The sequence below is a fragment of the Trachypithecus francoisi genome, unplaced genomic scaffold (assembly GCF_009764315.1).
Source record: "Trachypithecus francoisi isolate TF-2019V2 unplaced genomic scaffold, Tfra_2.0 Lachesis_group2, whole genome shotgun sequence".
Taxonomy (NCBI): Eukaryota; Metazoa; Chordata; class Mammalia; order Primates; family Cercopithecidae; genus Trachypithecus; species Trachypithecus francoisi.
In genome coordinates, this window is record NW_022681465.1 from 99,000,535 (window position 1) to 99,016,152 (window position 15,618).

Sequence of the window (15,618 nt, forward strand, 5' to 3'; positions counted from 1 at the left end):
CAATCATTCAAAAGTCAGGAAACAACAGGTGCTGGAGAGGATGTGGAGAAATAGGAACACTTTTACACTGTTGGTGGGATTGTAAACTAGTTCAACCATTATGGAAAACAGTATGGCGATTCCTCAAGGATCTAGAACTAGATGTACCATATGACCCAGCTATCCCATTACTGGGTATATACCGAAAGGATTATAAATCATGCTTCTATAAAGACACACGCACACGTATGTTTATTGCGGCACTATTCACAATAGCAAAGCCTTGGAATCAACCCAAATGTCCATCAGTGACAGACTGGATTAAGAAAATGTGGCACATATACACCATGGAATACTATGCAGCCATAACAAAGGATGAGTTTGTGTCCTTTGTAGGGACATGGATGCAGCTGGAAACCATCATTCTTAGCAAACTATCACAAGAAGAGAAAACCAAACACCGCATGTTCTCACTCATAGGTGGGAACTGAACAATGAGATCACCTGGACTCGGGAAGGGGAACATCACACACCAGGGCCTATCATGGTGAGGGGGGAGGGGGAGGGATTGCATTGGGAGTTATACCTGATGTAAATGACGAGTTGATGGGTGCTGACGAGTTGATGGGTGCAGCACACCAACATGGCACAAGTATACATATGTAACAAACCTGCATGTTATGCACATGTACCCTAGAACTTAAAGTATAATAATAAAAAATAAATAAATAAATAAATAAATAAAAACAGAACGAAATAAATAAATGTTCTCAATAAAAGAAAATAAAAAAAGAGATAATAATAGCATCTACTTATAGGATTGTTTTGAGGATTATATGTTCATATTTGTAATTGCTTAACATAGTGTTTAATAGATGTTAGCTGCTGTTGCTGTTTTATTTAAACACGATTAATTTTTGCCCCTTTCCTTGACAGCCCTTCCAATTAGATACATTTTAGTTCACCTCCAAGTCCACAAATCTAAGGTGCTAGTCATATTGGACATTGACATCATTTGAATGAGACCAAGAAAGTACATAGTTTGCACTGAACTCATTTTTATTCTGGAATTTCCCCTATAGGTAAACTGAGAAAGTTATTGTCAATGTCCAGTTATTCCAGAATCTAGAATTTATAAATTTTTATGTAAAGGTAATACTCCAATGTTGTTTTGTTTCATAGCTCTTATGCATAATACCTGCCCAGAAGGGATGATCATATTTATAAGAACATGAATACATAAAATAAGAACCTAAGAAATGTTTTTAATTATTTAATTTTAAATAAAATTAAGTTTATTTAAATTGAAAATTTTAAATATATTTAGATGCACACAAAAATATGTAACTAAAAACTGACTTTTATTATGCATGTTCAATTTTGAAAAATTGGAAAGTACAAGTAAAAGCAAATATTATCTCTGATCCTGTCACTCAGGTAAGACCTATCATAGTTTTAGAGAAAATTATTTCATGTTTTTTAAATAAAAAATGATTTTTAAAAGTTTAAAAAAGAAAATGAACAGTAAAAGAATTTGATTTTCTCATCTACTTCTATAAATTCAAGGATGCATTCCAATGTGAATTGATCAATTTAGACACTTTTGTCTCTGAACTAAATCATCAGGGTAGTACTTAAAGCTGGTGTCAAGCATGTGATACCAATCCAAGGCTGATTATACAATATAATTAATAATAAATAACAGTCAACATTTAATAAGCATTTAATTTTTGTTAGTATGCTAAGAGCTTTACATGCATTATCACATACAGTACTCACAAAAAGCTCTGAGAAGTAAGTAATATTGTTTACATTTTACAGCAGAAGAGCTTGAAGTTAAAAGGTCGGTCAGTCAGTAAATGCAGATAGTAGTGGTAACCTAAGTCTTTTAATATCCAAATCCCTCTTAACCACCATTATTACTTCCTGTCTGACAAATTTCAAATTCTTCATGTCTTTGGCAGGGTATTTCTCAGTGGATATGAAGGAATGGAGCAAGAGATATGCACCACAACTTAAGAATCATTCCCTAGGCCGGGCGCGGTGGCTCAAGCCTGTAATCCCAGCACTTTGGGAGGCCGAGACGGGCGGATCACGAGGTCAGGAGATCGAGACCATCCTGGCTAACACGGTGAAACCCCGTCTCTACTAAAAAAATACAAAAAACTAGCCGGGTGAGGTGGCGGGCGCCTGTAGTCCCAGCTACTCGGGAGGCTGAGGCAGGAGAATGGCGTGAACCCGGGAGGCGGAGCTTGCAGTGAGCTGAGATCCGGCCACTGCACTCCAGCCTGGGCGACAGAGCGAGACTCTGTCTCAAAAAAAAAAAAAAAAAAAGAATCATTCCCTAGCTGTAGTCAGTGCTGCTTTGATGCCCGCCAGAGCCTGGAAAGACTTGCCTCTCTCGGATACCTGATTCTAAGCAGAGTTGTTGACCCACCGAAGCCTTTCCAAGCTATGGTGATTGCATCAGCCAATGAGTTCCTACGCCCCGCCTCTAAAGTTCCTATGTCTAGGTGTTTGCAAGAAACGGGGTTCTGGGGAGGGGTGTATAGTGAACAATTTCAAAATACCAGTTGCTGCCTTTTTTTAGATTTAAGATTTTCCCATAGGCACATGGGAATCTAGAGCAATTTTTTTAATATTGGAGAAACTATTTTTCTTTTGTTTCAGCTTAGGATTCTTATCCAATTGCAATATTTTTATTAAGCTTACCTTTTTTTTTTTTTTAAACTTAGAAATGGCTCAATTGGGAAACTACGACAGTGGGACAGCAGAAACACCAGAAACAGATGAATCAGTGAGTGTAAGTATATTTCTTGATGAAATATGATGTTGGTTTTTCTGTTTAGCATCTGGAGACTTTGGCTGCGTTCGTTTATTTATTCAACAAATGTTTATTGTGCTTCTGTGTGCAAGGCACTGTGCCAGGCGCTAAGCATACAATTTTAGCCCCTTCTTTCAAAAAGAAACAAAACTTAATAAAAAATCACATGCAAAAAATAGAAATGATAAATATGAATGAGATCTATGAAGAAAAAAGACCATGTGCTACCATAACGTAAAGATATTTGCCATAGTCTGTCCATTCCCAAAAGATTTCCCAAGGAAATGGCACTTGAGCTAAACGTAACAAATTACTAGGGTAAGAAGGGGCAAAAGGAACATTGCAGACACAGGCTGCATCAGAGGACTAAGCAAAGGAGACAGCAGAAACTAGAGCACTTGAGTAAAAACTGGATGCTTAGGTCCCTGTTGTTCATGTTTGTCAGGTTTTTTGTTTTTGTTTTTTAAGAACAATGGGACTGAACTTTGGAGGAGGTGTATGGGTATATGAGGGTGGGAGGAATGGATAGGGAGATAAACCAATCAGAGTTATCACTTGAAAAAAATCACACTGCAGTGCAGAAAGCAATGGGGTGGGAGGAGGGAGTGGTGACCATGTGGAAGCCAGTTCAGAGGCTGCTGCCGTGGCACAGGTGAGAGGCCCTGGATGCTGGTGCCGTTCTCCTCAATTATGAACACGAAAAGAGGAACCAGGATGCATCAGATTAGGGATTAGGAAAGCAGGAGCAGGCTGTGTAGCCTAGGGGATAAGAACCCAGGCTCTGGAGTTAGGTTGCCTAGATTTGAAAACACTCTTCTTTCTACCAGCTGGGGGTTGGGGAAAATTTCTGTGTGCCTCAGTTTCCCTGTTTGTAAAAGATTAAATGAGATTTTTATGTAAAACGGTTGGGACAGTATCACATAGTAAGTGCTAAATAAATGATAGCTGGTTTTTTTTGTTTGTTTGTTTGTTTGTTTTGTTTGAGACGGAGTCTCGCTCTGTCGCCCAGGCTGGAGTGCAGTGGCCGGATCTCAGCTCACTGCAAGCTCCGCCTCCCGGGTTTACGCCATTCTCCTGCCTCGGCCTCCCAAGTAGCTGGGACTACAGGCGCCCGCCACCTCTCCCGGCTAGTTTTTTTGTATTTTTTTAGTAGAGACGGGGTTTCACCGTGTTAGCCAGGATGGTCTCGATCTACTGACCTCGTGATCCGCCCGTCTCGGCCTCCCAAAGTGCTGGGATTACAGGCTTGAGCCACCGCGCCCAGCCATGATAGCTGTTTTATTAATTTTATTATCTGACTCATAATTTTGAATGTATCGAGACTAAAGTTCTTTTGAAACATTCAAGAAGATCCATCAAACTGGCAGCTGTATATAAGGTCTGGTATCTTCTGGCACTCAGAGGGAGAGTTTCTGGTGGAGGTGGAAGTGACTTAGGAGTCATCCATGAACATAAATGAGATTACTCATGTAGGGAAGAGTTAATGAGATTAGAGAGCCTTGGACAGAGCCTTGCAGCCCAAAGCCATGAAAGAGCAGTAATAGTGAGTGAATTACCTTCTGAGCCAGTGCAAAGTAGATAAGAAAATAAAAGAAGAATAAAAAAATTAAAAGAGTAATAGTGAGTGACTAAACAAGTAAGTGGTCCCAGTCTTGAAGTCTGTTTTCTGTGATGGAGCATTGGCAGGTGATGACTAGATAGATCCAGATCTTGGCCAGAGGCCAAGGGGGAGAAGAGGAGACAGATGGTTCAAGTTGAGGAGGTCAAGTAGTCTGGAGGCCAGAGTGTTGGGTGGGTTATATGTGTAGACACTGAAGTCACCCTGTATGGTGACAGAGCTCTTGGGCAGAGAGGAAGGTGGGTAGCCAAGTCTTCCAAAGATGAGTGGGGATGACAGGGTCAGCGATGACAGCGCTGAGTTGAGGATGATGGCACCTACACAGGGTTTCTTCCGAAACAATAGGAAGGGAATTCTGGACTCTTGCAGAGGGCAGCAAAGAGCTGGTAACTCCCTCTCCGTGCTAAGATAAATGGGGCATGAGAGAATTTCTTTTAAGCATTTTTTTCTATTCCCATCCTTTGAGCTAAACTTTTTAAAGAGCTGTCTTTTTGAAACTTGTTTTGTAAGCCATGTTAGATTTCTAGCATGGAAGTGAAGAAAGGCAGGCGTTCTATACTTGGGTGTTCCACATGTTGCCTACTACTTTTCTGAGCAATGAAGATTGCCACAGGAATGAAAGAGACACGCTCTGTCAGGGATACAGCCCCATGTACAGCCACTCCGGCCCATTCGTTTTTGGCCGACAGAAACCAAAGGGAAAGCTTATTTTGGAGTTAAATCCCAAAATGTTAAAAGACTAGGACAAGGCCGACCTGAGTAGTTTACAAAAAGAAATTAATATCAGGAATTGTCCTTGATTGCCTGGAAATGTGGATTCGCTTAAGTGACAGTGTCACAAGGAGTTTGTCAGCATTGCTATGGATGATGGCTCTGTAAAGCTATCCCTCAGGTTCCTGTGGCTGGAATACTGTACTTCAACATATTATATAACAGCATATAATTCAAATATTATCTATTTGCTGATAAAATAATTTTCTTAATTCTAAACTACTTTTAACTTCCATATTTTGTTTCCAAGAGCTCTAATGCCTCCCTGAAACTTCGAAGGAAACCTCGGGAAAGTGATTTTGAAACGATTAAATTGATTAGCAACGGAGCCTATGGGTGAGTAATTCAAGAAAAGCTCTCTATTGTATTTCTGCACACTCAAGTAATACATTTATTCTTCACATTTATCTAAGGCCAAATAGATGCTGTATAAGGACTTGACTTTTCAGATCATTGCTCCTTCCCTGAGACTTGTACTGTACAGCCAAAATCACTTCTTACTGGACACCTCATCAGAAAACATGCCAAGTGACCAAGTAGTTACTTTAGAGGGTTAGAGAGAAAGACTTTCATGGAAAAATTTTATTTACTCTTGTTTCTGCCTCCTTCATTTTTGCCCTTCTGGGTTAAAAGAAGCACCTGACTCTTGATTGAGATATATATGTATATATTAAATACTATATTATATATAATCATATATTTGTAATTTTCTGTAGAGTATTACTACATGACAAATAGCCTGTATTTCATGTCTGACCAGCAGACAACCTTAAGATAAATGTCTTTAAATAAGTCTGGTTGAAGGTTTAGAGCAGGAGTGTCCAATCTTTTGGCGTCCCTGGGCCACATTGGAAGAACTGTCTTGGGCCACACATAAAATACATTAACATGAACAACAGCTGATAACCGGAAAAAAAAATCACAAAAAACTCATAATGTTTTCAGCATGTTTACAAATTTGTGTTGGTCTGCATTCAGAGCCATTCTGGGCTGCATGCGGCCCACGGGCTGTGGGTTGGATAAGTTTGATTTAGAGTAATATGTTTGTTTTAGTCTTTATTACACCAGGATTTTTTTTTTATTTCATTTTGTTTTAAATTTATTTATTTATTTATTTATTTTTGAGACAAGATGTTTCTCTGTCCCTCAGGTTGGAGTGCAGTGGTACAATCATAGCTCACTCACTGCAGCCTCGAACTCTTACACCAGGGTTTTCAAAATTGAGCTGTATGCTATAATCTAATGATATTAATGGTGTTCCTTCCTTGATCCCTTTTTATAGACACACAATTTTCTCCTTGTGGCAGTAAACAGTGACAGGATCTTCTGAGTTACTAATAATTTAGAAGGGTAATTAATGCACAAACTATAACCTGATCCAGTTTAGACAACCCAAGAATTCTAGTTTAATTAAATATTAATTCCAATTCTATCTGTATATAAAGAGCAATAAACAATCGCATAGACATTTATTGCTGTTTATCACACAGATGAGCAGATGAAATAAAAGAGGTTTTTGTTGTGCCACAAGGGATGTTTCTGTTACCATTTTCTCGCCTCGAATATTTTCCACACCATTAACTTAAGAACTTAAATATTTGTGAGTCCCTTCTGTGCTTCACTGATTTGTTTTCAGGATATGTCAAATGCCATATTTCCTGTTGTGGCTTATAAATGCTTTCTGATGTATTTTTGCAATATTTTATTTTTCAAGTACCTCATTGAAACTTTTCTAACTAGGAAGATGGTTCTAGCATGCAATGGTTTGTGGTTTCTACTTGCTTATCATTTGTTTTTTAGTTCTTTACACTTTTGGAAATGACCTGAAAATTTCTTTCTTCATTAGGGAGAAGATTAAACTTTGATTTAATGGGTATATGGGTTTGAGCACTGCTAGATTTTATTAGCAGTGGAATTCTGGAATAAGATTATCTGTGAAGCACCACTTTTAAAAATGCAGGCATATATCTTAGCAGTATTTGGAGTTCTAACTGGTTGAGTAAACTCATTTGTAGTGCGATTAAACCACTGTATAGTAGATGAGGTATATCACACTTTGGGGAATAGTTGGGAATATACAAGAAGTTAAACAAGCTGTGAATCAGTAAACACCCAGGATGCAGGCCAAGTCATTAATGCACTCACAAGCTGCCTGTGGGAGTCTCTGCTGATCAGCCAAAACTCTTGTTTTATTTTTCTCTTCTCAGATTTAATCTCTCATTTTATTTCTGATAGATTTTCTCCACGTTTTAATAATCTTTAATTTGAAATTTGAATGGAACCACCCCTATTGGTTCACCCAGTTAGTGAGGCTGATTGCAGGCTTATGGGAACTGGCTGAACAAATGTATCCCCCTATGGGTGGCTGAAATGGCCCTTTTAGAGGCTTCCTTAGGTATCCATGCACAGGGTCTACCACTCACATCAGTGACTCGGAAAGACACCGATTCCATGACTCCTCAAAAACTGGTGGAGCTGGGAACTAACCCTGTCCTTAGGAAGGGCTTCTATCTGCAGTGCTAACACACACACGGCTTTCTCAGCATTATACTTGGTGAAAATTCATGTTATAAAGCCAAGTTGATAAACATCTGATTTCCTTCTCTGTTTAACACACTTCTGATCCCTGACTGGAAGTTAAATGTGTCTTTTTGCCAACTTAGTGCTTTATAGAAAGCTGGGGCTATGTGCCTGGCACTGTGCTAGTTTCTTTATGTATGTTCTCTTCTCACAAGAGCCCTTGTGTGGTAGTTGATATTATTTCCACTTACATGTAGGCAAGGAGAGGCCCAGAGACAGAGTCACGGATATCCTGATTTCTAAGTGGAACTCTCTTCTCTCTATGAGGTATCCATTTGTTAAAATGTTTAGCCATCCTAACTGGAGTTGTAGAGGTACTGCTTCTTCCAGTGAATACTTCCACCAGGATCTTTAAGTCATAACTTCGGATGTTTTCAAAGTAAAGGAATAAAATTGACTTAAAAATTGTAAAAGTAAAAAACTAATTTTGAAAGGCACACCATTTCTCCCCCACTTTGTCTTTCCTTCTAATCTTGATGCACATAATTCTCTTTTACCTGTGAAGGGGCCTGGGACATGTCTCAAAGAGGCACATGTGCACAAGCGGCATATGCCCTGTCTCCCACATGCTCTCCCTGTGGTCTTTCCTCTCAGCTTTCCTCTGGCACACGCACCCTCATTCCCACATGGAGATTTGCTAGCACGGAGTCACGTATTGGGCTTTCAGAGTCGTGCATAATTTTATATACGCTAGACATTCATGCTCGCAATAAGGGCTGATTCATTCTACTCTAGATCCTGTCAGCTTCTAGTTCCACTTCTCCCCACCCTCCTACACCTCAGTTCTGCATGGGTGGGGAGAAGCTTGGCTCAGAGAGAACTAAGGTCTTTGGTTACGTCTTCCCCGCCCCCCACCTTCTACCCTTGGGTTTTCCTGTTTCACAGGGAGGTCAGTGTAGGAAGAGAGACCAAAGCAGCCTCTTCAAAGAAAGCACAACCTCTGGGACCAGAAAGCAGAGAAGAAATGTGGAGCCATATCAATCAGTTCACTACAACTTTTAACACTGGGAGGTTTACAGTCCACTCAACAGTGTTATATATCTGGCTGTCGGTGGCTGTCGTATCTCTCCTTGTTTCTCCTGTCTCTCTCTCTCTCTCTCTTTGCTAACTTTAAGCACATTTGGAACATCAACTTAAAAGAGAAAAGGTATACATATACATATATATATATATATATATATACACACAACAATTATATATATACAACAATTATTACTAAATAAACAAATTTCAACATGAAGAGTAACATTCCCAAAGCAATACAGAAATGTAAAAACCTAAGAACAGAAAACAAACAAAAAATCCACCCACAACTAATTCTAACTAGGAAGTCTGTTTGACCCTTGTGACTTCATCAAGATACGCATGTCCTTAGGCAGCGATATCTCAAGCTACTTATAGGATTCTTTTAAATTGGTTTAGGTCAGTTTTCCCAAGGATTAACTGATTATTGTAAGTACATCATAGCAAGGGAAAGCAGAAAGTCAAACAAAGTTTTATGAACTGAAAATCTGAGAATAAAGACTAAAGCCATTTTTTATACAGTGCCACAGAGAGACCCAGTAAGGATGCTGGTCATACTGGGCCGGAGGCATATTTGTCTTTTATTTTTTCATAAAATCATGGATAAGTCCATTCTTCCTTCACTCCTATTCTCAAACATATTGCAGAGTAGTTATTTATGTAAGAAATGGTGATTCTTGATTGAAAATCAGAATGGCCACCTTGTGATCATCTGTGAAATTCATAATATACGTCTAAGGCTCCTCAGCACTAAACTTACTCAAAATCAAATATTGAAGGAAGAGATAATAAGCTGTATGCCACTTTACTCTCCAGAATAGGCAAACTATAATACAAAGATACTGGTTTCTCCCTGTCAGTATTTAAAATTCTAACTTTCATTTTGAAATATGTATTTCCTGTTTGAAAACCCCCCGTTTGGGTTCTTTTTTTTTTTTCATTATTATACTTTAAGTTCTGGGGTACATGTGCAGAACGTGCAAGTTTGTTACATAGGTATACACGTGCCATGGTGGTTGGCTGCACCCATCAACCCGTCATCTACATTAGGTATTTCTCCTAACGCTATCCCTACCCTAGCCCCCAACCCCGCTTCAGGCCCCGTGTGTGATGATCCCCTCCGTGTGTCCATGTGTTCTCATTGGTCAGCTTCCACTTATGAGTGAGAACGTGTGGTGTTTGATTTTCTATTTCTGTGTTAGTTTGCCAAGGATGATAGTTTCCAGCTTCATCCATGTCCCTGTAAAGGACATGAACTCATCCTTTTTTATAGCTGCATAGTATTCCATGGTGTATATATGCCACATTTTCTTTATCCAGTCTATCATTAATGGGCATTTGGGTTGGTTCCAAGTCTTTGCTATTGTGAACAGTGCCACAGTAAACATACGTGTGCATGTGTCTTAATAGTAGAATGATTTATAACCCTTTCAGTATATACCCAGTAATGGGATTGCTGGGCCAAATGGTGTTTCTAGTTCTAGATCCTTGAGGAATAGCCACACTGTCTTCCACAATGGTTGAACTAATTTACACTCCCACCAACAGTGTAAAAGCATTCCTCTTTCTCCATATCTTCTTCAGCATGTGTTGTTTCCTGACTTTTTAAGGATCACCATTCTAACTGGTGTGAGATGGTATGTCATTGTGGTTTTGATTTGCATTTCTCTAATGACCAGTGATGATGAGCTTGTTTTCATATGTGTTGGCTGCATAAATGTCTTCTTTTGAGAAGGGTCTGTTCATATCCTTTGCCCACTTTTTGATGCAGTTGTTTGTTTTTTTCTTGTAAATTTGTTTAAGTTCTTTATAGATTCTGGATATTAGCCCTTTATCAGATTGATAGATTGCAAAATTTTCTCCCATTCTGTAGGTTGCCTGTTCACTCTGATGATCGTTTCTTTTGCAGTGCAGAAGCTCTTTAGTTTAATTAGATCCCAATTGTCTATTTTGGCTTTTGTTGCCATTGCTTTTAGTGTTTAATCATGAAGTCTTCGCCCATGCCTATGTCTTGAATGGTATTGCCTAGGTTTTCCTCTAGGGCTTTTATGGTTTTAGGTCTTGCATTTAAGTCTTTAATCCATCTTAATTTTTGTATAAGGTGTAAGGAAGGGATCCAGTTTCAGCTTTCTGCATATGACTAGACAGTTTTCCCAACACCATTTTAAACAGGGAATCCTTTCCCCATTGCTTGTTTTTGTCAAGTTTGTCAAAGATCAGATGGTTGTAGATGTATGGCATTGTTTCTGAGGCCTCTATTCTGTTCCATTGGTCTACATATCTGTTTTGGTAGCAGTACCATGCTGCTTTGGTTACTGTAGCCTTGTAGTATAGTTCGAAGCCAGGTAGCATGATGCCTCCAGCTTTATTCTTTTTGCTTAGGATTGTCTTGGCAATGCAGGCTCTTTTTTGGTTCCATATGAAATTTAAAGAAGTTGTTTCCAGTTCTGTGAAGAAAGTCAATGGTAGCTTGATGGGGATAACGCTGAATCTATAAATTACTTTGGGCAGTATGGCCATTTTCATGATATTGATTCTTCCTATCCATGAGCATGGAATGTTTTTCCATTTGTTTGTGTCCTCTCTTATTTCCTTGAGCAGTGGTTTGTAGTTCTCCTTGAAGAGTTCCTTTACGTACCTTGTGAGTTGTATTCCTAGGTATTTTATTCTCTTTGTAGCAGTTGTGAATGGGAGTTCATTCATGATTTGGCTCTCTGTCTGTCTATTAATTGTGTATAGGAATGCTTGTGATTTTTGCACTTTGATTTTGTATCCTGAAACTGCTGAAGTTTCTTATCAGCTTAAGGAGATTTTGGGCTGAGATGATGGGGTTTTCTAAATATACAATCATGTCATCTGCGAACAGAGACAATTTGACTTCCTCTTTTCCTAATTGAATACAGTTTATTTCTTTCTCTTGTCTGATTGCCCTGGCCAGAACTTCCAATGCTGTGTTGAATAGGAGTGGTGAGGGTGGGCATCCTTGTCTGGTGCCGGTTTGCAAAGGGAATGCTTCCAGTTTTTGCTCGTTCAGTATGATATTGGCTGTGGGTTTGTTAACTCTTATGATTTTGAGATACGTTCTATCAATACCTAGTTTATTGAGAGTTTTTAGCATGAAGGGCTGTTGAATTTTGTTGAAGGCCTTCTCTGCATCTGAGATAATCATGTGGTTTTTGTGGTTGGTCCTGTTTATGTGACGCATTACATTTATTGATTTGCGTATGTTGAACTAGCCTTGCATCCCGGGGATGAAGCTGACTTGACCATGGTGGATCAAATGACAATATTTGTATATCAATACTTATCTTCTATTTGAGGGATGGCCAAGTTATTTTCTGTGCTCCTTTGTATTTCTGTCCTGCTACCATCAGCTGATTAGGGGCAACTCAAGTTATCTGTGGATTCTTGATAGTAGCTGATCAGTAGTTGAAAAAAGAAAAATATACTAAAAGCCTTTAATCTGATACAAAAAGAACTAGTAGTTTGTTGTTTAATTTAAAAGTTAGTCAAGGCCGGGCGCGGTGGCTCAAGCCTGTAATCCCAGCACTTTGGGAGGCCGAGACGGGCGGATCACGAGGTCAGGAGATCGAGACCATCCTGGCTAATACAGTGAAACTCTGTCTCTACTTAAAAATACAAAAAACTAGCCGGACGACGAGGCGGGCGCCTGTAGTCCCAGCTACTCGGGAGGCTGAGGCAGGAGAATGGCGTAAACCCGGGAGGCGGAGCTTGCAGTGAGCTGAGATCCGGCCACTGCACTCCAGCCTGGGTGGCAGAGCAAGACTCCGTCTCAAAAAAAAAAAAAAAAAAAAAAAAAAAAAAAAAAAAATAAAAGTTAGTCAAAGTAGAAAATAATTTAAAAAGATACATATTTTAAACATTTTAATTTAGCCTAAATATACATAAATTTCCTAGTCTGTTGATAGAAGGCCTTTTCAAGAAAGTCAGTGTAAACTAGACTTACAATACATTGTTTCTGTTTTCCAATTTTACCTTCTTTAATGGTGAAACGAGAACTTGAAGCAATATGAATGTAGGAATCTAGATTTTTGTTATTCTTTCAACTTTTGCCAATCTTGTCACCCACATTAAATCAACAGGAATTTAATTTAGTAGCTCACATTTATTAAGATTTTCTAAAACATTTGTTTAGTTTTCTGATAAACAATCATGCTTTCCCTTTTTACACTCATGTTTCATCAGTTTAAATATTTGTTTAAGTTAGTTAACCTTAATATCAAATCTAGCCAGCAAAACAGGTGTGGGAATCACTCAGAATGGTGGGAGCCCAAGGCTTTGGTCATACTGAAGAGTACCACCAGTTGGTGTGGAAAGCGCTGGGCATCCAGCTGGCTGGTTTACCATGGGAGTGACAGCACTAGATCATTTGGTGCATTGATTATGGGAGGTATGGTGAAGAAGCTTTTTACTATTCAGTGAAGGAAGAACTAAAAAAACAAAGAAATGAGAAAAGAAGAAAAATATGAGCAAAGGAAAAATAATAATAATAATGTTTAGACCAAGACAAAAATATAGATGTGTGATTTGCTGAATAAAGGAAAAAGATGAGCAGGATGAGAAGACAGAGATAAAGATACACATACATGAAAGAAAAAGTAATTCCTAGCTGAACACTTAAGGGAAAAATGTTAACGTTGATTAAACTGGGATTGAATATAGTTGAAATTTATGTCAGTAAATCACCCTGATATATTGATTCAGTGGGAGCATAGGGTATCCTAGGCCCCCTTGCAGTCATTATTCAGGGACGGTTAAGTAACTAGTGGAAAATCCATTTCAGATCACATACCACCTGTTTTATAAGGTGGGCACCGGACATGCTTTACTGCGATTGATGGCTCTTCAGGTAAATGATTTCTTGTTTGATTATTGGAGATTTCAAACTTGTTCTCCCATGATATTGACAGGTGAGGAGGACTTGTGACAAAGGAGCCCATCCAAGACATGTTCCTTGTTGCTCATCATTTCCAGATGAACTGTTAAGACTCCTCCTTCTAATTCTCTTCTTTCCTTTATCCCAAGCCTCAGTGGGTCCCTTGTCTTTACCTAGACATAATTGGCTCTATAAAATATTTGGGGGAGGCTTTAGGCAGAAATTGAGTGCAGCCTGGTCTGGTTGTAAAGTTCCCTGACACCTTGACCATGGATTTGAGAGAACAGAAATACAGCTCCATCGCTGGCCCGCTCTTATGCTGAGAAATGCATTTCCTGTTGAAACGGCCATGGGGTAGCACATGCTGAGGACTGCAGTGAGGAAATATACTACCCTTTTTTGCAGGACAGCCCCATATAATGTGTTAAACACATACTTCTCATTTATCTAGAAATTTCTTCGGAAGTAAATGTCTCTGAATTGGAAGCCAGATACTCTAAGAAGCTATGGAGTTTTTTGCAGATCCCAAGGGTATCATTTAGAAAATTATTGCTTTAGGGTCCAGGCACGGTGGTGCACGCCTGTCATCCTAGTACTTTGGGAGGCCAAGGAGGTCAGGAGTTCGAGACCAGCCTGGCCAACATGGTGAAACTCTGTCTGTACCAAAAAACACACACTAAATTAACTGGGCATGGTGGCATGCACCTGTAATCCCATCTACTCAGGAAGCTGAGGCACAAGAATCATATGAACCCAGGAGTCAGAGGTTGCAGTGAGCCAAGAGCGTGCCACTGCACTCCGGCCTGGGTGACAGAGCAAGACTCCATCTCAAAAAAAAAAAAAAAAAAGAAGAAGAAGAAGAAGGAAAAAAAAGAAAATCATTGCTTTCGTTGGTTGAGAAAAAGTGTGTAATATATATCTAATGCTAGAAAGGATCTAGCTTGTTATATGTGTGTAATTTTGTTAATTCTTTCCTGTTCTGACATATATCGGATTTTGATGTGTTTGTGGAAAAACTGAAAATGTCAGCTAGCTATTAGGAAATAGCTCACTTTGGGAACTGCTCATTTCCTTCCTTCAGCAGTGAAGATGAATCTGATGCCTGATTATGACCCTTGACCTTTAACTGAAAGAATTTAAAAAAAATCAATCTAGCCAAAGGAGTTTAGCCTGGGATGGGATGTTCGTAGCTGCCAGCTTGTGGGAGCTACATTCCACCTGCCGTGTGAACTTTTAAAAAGTTGATGATTTATATGGTTTACTGTATCCCCAAAACATCCTTATTTTCTCTCTTCCTGTCAACCCCAATACTTCTGCTCCCTTTCAGGGCAGTCTACTTTGTTCGGCATAAAGAATCCCGGCAGAGGTTTGCCATGAAGAAGATTAATAAACAGAACCTCATCCTTCGAAACCAGATCCAGCAGGCCTTTGTGGAGCGGGATATCCTGACTTTTGCAGAAAACCCCTTTGTTGTCAGCATGTATTGCTCCTTTGAAACAAGGCGCCACTTGTGCATGGTCATGGAATATGTGGAAGGTATATCAGTATCTGACACAGAGAACATGACACCTGTACCCAGAAATTCCTTGCTCATTTGTGGTGTTGAAGCTTTCTGTATTTGTGCCACATAATGGCTGTATCCACCTAGGAACTAAAGCCCAGGCAAATGAGATGGCTGTATTCCCAGTCATTATCTTCTGATAATTGCTTGTAAAGTGCCTGCTCTACTATAACAAAGGGAAAATTAGTGCTATCTGGAAAAAGGTTGTTTATCTTTTTTAATAGTTTTTAATCCTAACTCCCTCCTCTAAGATGGTCATTAAAGTTGGAATATAGGTGATGGGATTTTTTTCTACTTATTTTTATTACGTATCATAAAAGTACTCATCACAATTAGTCTTACAGAAAGAAATATATATTCTTTTC

The 15,618-nt window shown here is 39.1% G+C and overlaps 1 protein-coding gene across 8 annotated transcripts in view; it reads left to right on the forward strand.

Moving 5' to 3' along the window:
- The window catches only part of MAST4 (microtubule associated serine/threonine kinase family member 4), a 595,073-nt gene that overhangs the window by 538,868 nt on the left and 40,587 nt on the right, over nucleotides 1-15,618 (forward strand). For all 8 annotated transcript variants that reach the window (XM_033179737.1, XM_033179738.1, XM_033179742.1 and 5 more), the window contains 3 exons: nucleotides 2,715-2,782; nucleotides 5,443-5,528; nucleotides 15,020-15,228. In XM_033179737.1, coding sequence (XP_033035628.1) covers nucleotides 2,715-2,782; nucleotides 5,443-5,528; nucleotides 15,020-15,228 — 363 coding nt within the window. The remainder of the gene's footprint in view (nucleotides 1-2,714; nucleotides 2,783-5,442; nucleotides 5,529-15,019; nucleotides 15,229-15,618) is intronic.